At 35.9% G+C, this 9,903-nt stretch overlaps 1 protein-coding gene across 1 annotated transcript; it reads right to left on the reverse strand.

Annotated features, from left to right (window-relative positions):
- Positions 1-8,082: 8,082 nt before the first annotated feature.
- Positions 8,083-8,967, reverse strand: LOC106383900 (NAC domain-containing protein 96-like). Its single transcript, XM_013823951.3, has one exon. It carries the CDS (start codon positions 8,965-8,967, stop codon positions 8,083-8,085), a length of 885 nt encoding a protein of 294 aa, XP_013679405.3.
- Between the last annotated feature and the right edge of the window lie 936 nt (positions 8,968-9,903).

Below are 9,903 nucleotides of genomic sequence, written 5' to 3' on the forward strand. Positions count from 1 at the left end.
GGTTCGTCGGTAAATTCCGACGGATATTGGTCCGTCGGTATATTCCGACGCCCAGAGTTCGTCGGAATATACCAATTTTAAAAACGAATTAATTTTGCATTTTATATATTTTTTTATATTAAAAATTAATTAATAACTTAAAAAAATCAGAAATTTAAAACTAATAATATTATATAATTTAAATTCATACAAACCGAAATAGAAAAAAAATATTCAGAAAGTTTAAAATTCATACAAACCGAAATAGAATAAAAAACATTCAGAAAGTTTTAAAAAGCCGAAAAAACTTAGATGAACTCGAAGACATCAAACGATCTAGCTTCTGCATTATCTCGGTGTTGAACTTCTTCTGCGATGCCAACTCAGCAAGGATAGTGGCATTCTCCGAACGGATAGTGGCATTCTCAGAAAGGATAGTGGTGTTCTGCTCCTCCAATGCCCCAATCCGTTCATCTTTGTCATGTAGCTCCTCGAGAATCATGGGATCGGCATACGGAGCTTGCGAAGAAGATGCCGGATACGAAGAAGCACGGCGGGCCAACCCAACTAAACGGCCTCCTTTCCTTTTAGGAACCGCCTACAAAAATATTTAAAGTTAGTAAAAAGGGACAAGTTAGTAATCGACATTATAAAAAAAATATATTAATAAAAAAAATTACCTTTTCAATCATCTCATTTATTTGCAATAGAGACAAGTTGGTTGAAGCTCCCGTAGAATCGCCCTCATCAGAGAGAGGCTGAGATTGAGATACTATTTCAGCTTCCACCAAATCAACGACACCTTTGATCATGGGGTCCTGAATTTGACCCGTCGTCTTGTTAGTGTGAGCCACCTTAATGAGTTGGAGACGATCAACGGGATTACCGTCATTTGCTTCGATCTAAAAAAACCGCCATTATTAGCCAAGGAATATATAAAATATTTATTTAAAAAATATAAAGATAAATAATAATAAAAAACTTACAAGTTCATCCTCTTTAGTAGACATAGAGCAAGCGCCGAGGTTGTGCACATACATACCTTTCCCGCCACGATCGCTCTTCCGGTTCTTGGAGTTCCTAGAAGACGTCTCTGCAGTTTCTTCCTTCTCCCAATGAGCTATCAACTGCTCCCACACCGTCCCGTTGATGAACCGTGGCCTCTTGTTCTTCTGCCAAACTGTCTTCCACGCGTTTATCTGCTTCGTATAAGAGTCCATGGCTTTTTCGTTGAATTTCTTACAGACTATTTCCGTAAGATCGGAGTGCCAGTTGAACTCTTGCTACAAAACAAACAAAATTTAATAAGTAAATATATTTAAAAAAATGTAAAAACTCTTAAAAAATGAAGAGTTACTATACCGCAAACCGACGAAACCACAACTCTCGTTCGTCGGAAGGGATCACACTCCACTTTGGATATCCAAAACGGAGCATGGAGTACATCATCTGGTTGATGCTCCGGCTAATGCCATTTTTCGACTTGGTGAACCTTTAAAAAAATACAAGTTAGCAAGTTAATTAAAGGAAAAAAACATAATGGTACAAATAAAAAAAATACTAACCAAGTGCTATGGCCTCGTCGTGGGTTGGGTTGGAGAACCGGGAGATGCTCTCGACCTGGTTGTTGAACCAATAGATGAACTGGCATGACCCCCGGATCCTGTTGAGCAGCAGCGCGAGGGGCAGCGGGAGCTGGAGCGGGAATATATGCGGGAACCGGGTCATGAGATGATCCCGATGCACGGGAACTGCTCACCGAACTACGTTGAAGACGGGCTGCGGGGCAGGGTTCATCCTCGGCCCTAAAAAAAAAATTAAAACATCAAAAATATTTTCATCTCATTTCTATTTTTAATGTTTTCATTTATATATTTACAAAAAGGTTTTATAAACGTTTTAAAAAAAAACTATTAAACCTTTTATTATATATGTATACACAATTATAAAATGTTTTATAAATGAAGAAAAATGTTGTTAAATATTTATAAATTTTTTTAAAGAACGTTTTATTATACATAGTTTAGTGGAAACTTATAAAAAATTATAAAAAGTTTTAAAATTTTTATTATACATGATATATATATATATATATGTATACAAAATTATAAAAAATTTATAAATATAGAAAAATGTTGTTAAATATTTTTAAAAAATTTTAAAAACGTTTTATTATATATATTTCATTACTGGAAACTTGAAAAACGTTTTTAAAAATCAAAAAATGTTTTTAAAAATAAAAAAATGTTCCAAAAAGAACTAAAACAACAATCCTAACTTATATATCCTAAACTATCAATCAAACAACCTAAAATCTGAGATCTAACTTCGAAAACCCTAAACAATTGAGATTAAAGAAGGTTTGGGATGATTCTTACATGATTTAGGGTTTGGGGAAGAGATATGAGGGTGAGAAGAGGATTCGCCGGTGAAGGGAGGTGGATAATGGCCGGAATCGCCGGTGTAGAGGGAGGAATCGCCGTGAGAGAGAGGATTTTTGAGAGAGAGAGGCGGAAATTACGAAGAAGGAAGAAGAAGGGTTATTATATATGAAGATTTCGACGGACACGGGTTCGTCGGTATTCCGTCGGTATAATTAAAATATACCAAATGCCGATTCGCGAAAATTTTCAAGCGGTTTGGTTCTCCCGGGCAAATTGAATTTCCGACGGAATGTGTCCGTCAGTATATTCCGACGGACTGTGTCCGTCAGTATATTCCGACGGAATTCCGACGACTTAGTGTTTAGGGTGTTGATTTCAAGTTTCTAAATGCAAAATCCAAATCTTTGATAATATATATAGTATTTGCATAAAGATTTAACAATAAAAATGTTTTATAACACGATTTTACACAACAACATTTTTTGTAGTGTAAGCTTATATGAATATGATTGTATAAGTATATGAATGTTAAGATGAGATGTTGTGAAAACAATGATATGCATACATAAATATTTTAATGAGTTGTTATATTTGAACGGTTGCGATCTAATACTATACTAAACACTTATTATGTGTTATTTTCATAGTTTTGGCATCTAAATTTATAGATTTTTATGATTGAAATTTTTTAGAAACACATGTCGTCGGTAATTCGTCGGAATATACCGACGACATTCCGATGAACTTGTCTAGTTCGTCAGAATGTCGTCGGTATATTCCGACGAATTACCGACGACCTTTCCAAATTTCAATGAAACCCAATGTCGTCGCTATGTCGTCGGTATATTGCGAGGTATTTCCGACGGACCAATAAAAAAAAAAAAAACTAATCAGAATCTTCTGAATCTTCATCAAACTCCCCAACCTCGGCTTCTGGCTCCGAATGTACAACAACATCATGTCCAAACACAGTCAAATTCTCAACGAGTTGAACATTTTCCAAATCTTCAACTGCCTGGGCGTTGCTGGTAGACTCTGGTTGCAATGGTTCATCATCATCAGAAGTTCCATCCACTCGTCCTCTTGGGTTGATTTGCGTTACAGTAACCCATGGATCGTCTCTGTACGTCACCCGAGGGTAACTGATGTAGCACACCTATACATATCAATTATACAAAGTATTAGTAAAATATATAACATTAATTAATTATATTGGTAAAAAATTATGAATAGATTGACATACCTGATCAGCTTGCGAACCAAGAATGAAGGAATCATAATATTGAAGTTTCCGCATCAATCTTCATTCCTCTATCTGGGGTGGTGTCATACCAATCACAATAGAATATTACACAACGCAATCCAACCATTCCAGGAAATTGGATTTCCAATATTTCTTTTATGTTGCCGTAGTAGACATCGTCACCGGAAGAAGATGAAACACCAGCATCATATGTTGTCTTAGAATGACCTTTCCTTGTGAATGCATATCCTCGCGTACAAAATTTAGGATATGATTTGACCACATAGTTTGGTTCCTGCACAAATTCGCGTATCCAATCATCGAACACAAGACCTCTGGCCAAACCATCATTCACCTATAAATTAAAAACATATATGATTGAAAAGTTAATTAGTTTATATTAAATTTAAACTAATCATTTGCATAGGGTAATATGATATATGACTCACATAACTACGAAGCCACGCAGCAAATCCGTTATCTCTAAGTTGTGGAAGCTCGTCTTCTGTTGAATTCCTGTGAGTCATACGCAACTCCGCCATATATACACTATATACAAAAATATTATCAATATGAAATAAATTTATTGAATATTAATGTAACAATAAATGAATGAATATTTTTATCTCTCATATTGTAGAACATCTTCACAGTTGGTGAGCAAATATGTTTGCAAATGGGCGTGCTCAGTGTCCGTAAGTCTCCGCTTCGTGAATTTTCTACTAAGTTGTCCTATTTCCTAGAACATGCTTGGGACAGTAACATGATATGTTGCTCTCTCCCCTCTATCATCATGCCGAGCAGGTCTTCGGTGTTTTGTATGCACTTCTGGTGAAAAATAATTTTCAGCAAAGATTGCAGTTTCTTCATTGATCACCTATGCCACTATAGATCCTTCCACCCTGCTTTGATTTTTGACCATCTTCTTCAGATGATGCATATAACGCTCAAAAATATACATCTATCTGTACTGCACAGGACCACCAAGTTCCAATTCTCTTGCGAGATGAATAGCAAGATGTTCCATTACATCAAAGAATGATGGAGAAAATATCTTCTCAAGGTTGCACATGCTGACTGGTGCGTTTGTCTTCAAATTATTAATACCCTCTTCAGTCACTACTCTGCTGCATAAGTCGCGGAAGAAAACACTAATCCCTACATAGATAAAAGACATATATAATATTCGTAAGTATTAAGTTTTATAAGCATAATTGTTAAATATAAAAATAAATTAAATTGTAAAAATATAAGATACCTGCAATTGCTTCATGAACATTACGTGGCAATAATGCTGAAAAAGCAAACTGAAGGAGGCGCTGTATAATTACATGACAATCATGACTCGTCAAGCCAGTAAACTTTCCTTCGCTTCTATCAACGCAGTTCCCCAAATTTGATGCATATCCGTCAGGAAATTTCACTTTATCTATAATCCAATCAAAGAACTCTTCTTTTCTAGCACCATCCAGCCGATAAATGGGAAAAGGGACCGTACCGTTCTCATCAACGTGAAGTTCAGAACGATCACAGATATCGACTAAATCCAACCTTGACTTTAAATTATCCTTCGTTTTACCTTGGATGTTAAGGATTGTGTTCATCAGATTGTCGAAGAAGTTCTTCTCAATATGCATGACATCTAAATTATGCCGCAATAGATGACTCTCCCAATATGGCAGATCCCAGAAAATACTCTTTTTGTGCCAGTTATGTAGCTCTCCAACCGCACTGACTCGAATGTTTTCATGTCCACCTACATCTGGCGTCCTTTCTGCATCAAAATACCTAAACAGCTTCAACAAATCTTTCCCACTAACTTCCTCAGGTGGACCATCAAACACCTGCTTGTTCTTCGTAAACGAAGTCTTACTCCTGCGGTATGGATGATCAGGTGGTAGAAATCGTCTGTGACAGTCAAACCAACACGTTTTCCTTCCGTTCTTTAGGTGGAAAGCATCTGTGTCATCTTGACAATATTGACATGATATCCTCCCATGTGTTGTCCATCTAGATAACATTCCATATGCTGGAAAGTCACTTATTGTCCACATAAGTACTGCCCGCATCTGAAAGTTTTCTTTGCACGAAACATCGTATGTCTCAAAACCATACGCCCATAGTTGTTGCAACTCATATATCAGTGGTTGAAGAAACACATCTAGTGATCTTTTAGGATGATCTGGTCCGGGGACGAGAATTGAGAGAAACAAAAACTCTCGTCGCATGCACAAGCTCGGCCGTAAGTTGTACGGTGTCACAATAACTGGCCATAGTGAATACTGTCTTCCATGCTTTCCAAATGGGCTGAAACCATAAGTAGATAATCCAAGATAAACATTTCTTCTCTCTTCCGCAAATTCTGGATATGTTGACTGGAAATGTTTTCAAGCCTTCGCATCAGAAGGATGTCTAATCTCACCATTTGTGGAATGCTCTGCATGCCATCTCATTGCTTTTGCTGTGCGCTCACACTGATACAACCTCTTCAATCTTTCCGTCAAAGGCAAATACCACATTCTTTTGAATGGGATCGGAACTCTTTCCCTCGTCTCCTGATAACGAGGTTTCCCACAAAATTTGCATACATTTCGTGTCTCATCCGCTCTCCAGTAGATCATGCAGTTGTCAATACGTACATCTATCACTTCATATGGTAGTTGAAGACCGGCGACAAGTTTCTGAACCTCGTAGTATGAACCCGGTGCAAGGTTATCCTCAGGTAGAATACATTTGACAAAATCAGTAATCGCATCCATACATTCTTCAGCCAAATTATAGTCTGCCTTAATACACATTAATCTAGTTGCAGATGATAAGACTGAATGACCATCTCTACAATTTTGATACAAAGGTTGTTTTCCTGCATCCAACATGTCAAAAAATCTCCTAGATTCGGGATTTGGTTCTTCCCCTCTATAATGATCATGTACCATCTGCTCAGTACCTACACCATAATCTATATCCGTTCTAGATTCTTCTAACCTAATATCAGGCTGAAGTTCACTAACAGGTTGAGGTTCTCTAGTACTACCATATTCATAACCAGTTTCCCCATGAAGGTACCAAACTTTATAATTACGTGAAAACCCTTTCATATACAAATGAGTCCAAACATCAAATTCTTTTATAACCTTATTATTACTGCAAGTAGAGCAGTGACATCTTAACATACTACTTTTTGCATCCGGTTGCTGTTGAACAAGCCTCATGAATTCTCCAATCCCTTGAACGTATTCTTCCGTAAGCAAATTGGTGTTCGGATCCAAATGAGATTTATCCATCCACGAACGATAATAAACTTCTGAAGACATGATTTTCACGGAATTGTTATGACTAAAGAGAATGAAGAGAGAATGAAGTGTGAATGAGTTGAATGAGGAGAGGTTGTATTTATGGGAAATTGCTTACGGCCCTCCGACGATTTTCCGATGAAATTCCAACGGATGTAATTGCTTCTCTTTATTCTTTGTTTGAATCGAAGAAGTCTCCACAGATGACAATAGAGCTCTTCTGACCTACTTTGCTTGGAAATTATCTCTCTTTGACACATATATCAGATAAGATATTTTGACTCGCCAAAAAAAAAGCGTATAATTGCAATGCAAGCAACCAGAAGAAACGTCTTTAAGTTCTTTTCAAGTGATAAAAAAATTGACAAGAAGACCACAAAACTGTAGCTTCCACTCTTCATATTCGTCAGAGTAGTCATCCAATTCTTCTGGTAGAAGTTTGGTCACGATAATGCATTCTTGTGTATTTATTCATGAGACTTCCACTTCCTATCTCATCTCCATGGCTTTTGTGATAACTATTCTCGGACTAACCAGCTTGTTAGCTTTTCTGTATAGACTGCACCGTTAACTTCTCTTCCAAGTAACTCAAAGTTTAAGAAACATTTGGTATAGCTTGGTCAAGAATTTCTACTTTGTTTCCTTGACCAATATTGTAATGACTAATTTATATATCTGCTTACTGATTTGTGTTTGTGGGCAGCTGAGGTTTAGACCCACCAGGCGGTCCAGACCACCAAATTTTTATTTCTTAAAATGATAAAGATTTATATAATTTTCTAAATTTCACAATGCTATAACAATTTATTACACCGTAATTTACAAATTACAACAACCTAACTCAAGTGAATACAAGAACAACAAAGGAGAAGAAGTAGACCAATTGTTTCTAGGGCAAACACTCTCTTATACCAGTACTGCATTATGAATTCAATTTAAAACATGCAGAATAATAAAAGTACGTAGCATTGTAAAGGTTATATCATTGACCTACTAGTAATTCATGCAGTTGTATTGTATCTAACTCATTACCCAAACAAAACGTATGAATTGATTATCTTTGTTTGATAAAAAAGGTTAATCACATAATTGAAACTATTTTACAAACAATAAAGAATAACTTTGACCAACATTAAGAAGATTTTCAATAAGTGTTTACACTTCATGTGTTTGTACATGAAAACTAAAAGCTTTCGGTGGAGTTGAAAAGATGTTCATCAAGCTCTTGGTTCATCACGTGTTCTTCATCTTCATCAACATCCACTTCTATTGGTAGATAATTATCGCCAAGCCTAGCTGGAGGATCACTAGATTGAGAAAGAGCGTACATTGGTGGCTCTTGTTGATCATCTTTCTCCGTTGTTTGTTGATCATCCAATCCCGTTCTTGCGAATCTTTCAACGAGCTCTCCAATCCCATCTTCTTCTGCGTCATGTGTCCCCTCCACGGCTTCAACTTCTTCATCCTTAGAATTGCTTATCTTGCGAATCTTGCACAGGACCAGTTCTTGAAACGTATTTTCGTCCAGTAGAGAATACTCGTACATAATCCAGCTACTATTGCTCCCAGGAACAACAGCAGAAGTACCGTCTCCTCTCTTCTGCCTCTTATTGTTGTCGCTTTTAGTGAACTTTAGAGTTTGCTTTTTCCCTATTATGGTCTTCTCGTTTTCTTCGTCCTCAATATATTTTTTAGCGTTAGGCTTCCAACTCCCACCATCGTTGTCCCCGGCGATCCTCCGCTTTGAGTTCCTACCACGACCAATGTTCTTCACTGACACTTGAGTCCTTGTCACGAAATAAAACCACTCGTTCTTCCTGAACAAAGGATGATTGGTATGGTCCAGCAACCATGGTTCCTTATCGTAAACGTTCTTCATCACGATGAAGTCTTCACACTCTTCATCTTTCGACTTGGGTTGTAGATACGTTTCTAACTTGGGTAGTAGATGATATTTGATGAGTTCTTGGTCTTCAGGATCAAAGTAAAGTCCTCCATCTTCATCGTTATTGAACATGGTTTCGTCTGGATCATAGTAAACTCCTCCATCTTCATAGTTATTTGACATCGTTTTAAGGGTTCAGCTCTCAAGTTTGATTCTACAAAAGTGAGGTTAACCTATTGAGTCGTATATATATATATATATATATATATATATATATACACATATATACTACTAAGGCTATTTTAAGTTTCTATAAAAAAATCATAGGATTATCCTAGATATCATAGTTGCAGTTTCCTATTACAAAAACGGTTTGTTAAGAGAATCAAGAAGATAATGTTATGATAAATCATATCGAGAGATTTGTTTTATGAAGATAATGTTCTTTATATAAATTTATGAAGATAATGTTTTGATAAATCATATTGGTAGATTCGTTTTTAGGAATAATGCTATGATAAATCATATTTTGTTAATAGATCGCATAGAAATGTTCTTTTTGTGAAGATACTTTTATGATAAATCATATGTTGTTAATCGTATGTATGTAGATTCCGTTAGGCTAGGAGTGAGCGTTTGTGTCTTCGTTCGAGTTTGGTTCGGGTATTTGAGTTTTTGGATATTTGGGTTTAATCTTATAGGTCTTATTTAAATTTTATAAGTATCGGATTGGGTTGGTTAATAATATTTTGGATTCATATATATTTTATAACTCTATGTAAAACTCATTTTGAATTTGAATTTGAATTTATTTCATGTATTAATTTTGATGATATTTTAGATATTATATCAAAATAAATATAATTGAGTATTTAAGATACTTATTTAAATTTTAGATACTAATTATGGAAACTAAATCAAATTTTTGGGTTCAGATATATTTTATATCACCATAAATGGTCCATTCGGTATTTTACAGCTCATATAGAATATTTATTTTAAAAAAATTGGTTCTGTATTGGATAAGAGTTTCGGGTATTATGCCCTAGGTTAACCATTATATTACTAAGCCAAAATAAAAGGTTTCATAGTGTTGCCGTCTATTACCCTCACCGTTAA

This window comes from Brassica napus, chromosome C2 (assembly GCF_020379485.1).
Source record: "Brassica napus cultivar Da-Ae chromosome C2, Da-Ae, whole genome shotgun sequence".
Classification (NCBI taxonomy): domain Eukaryota; kingdom Viridiplantae; phylum Streptophyta; class Magnoliopsida; order Brassicales; family Brassicaceae; genus Brassica; species Brassica napus.

Bases quoted from the DNA above. Each gene is read 5' to 3' on its own strand.
- LOC106383900 (XM_013823951.3), bottom strand. From the start codon at position 8,967: ATGTCAAATAACTATGAAGATGGAGGAGTTTACTATGATCCAGACGAA.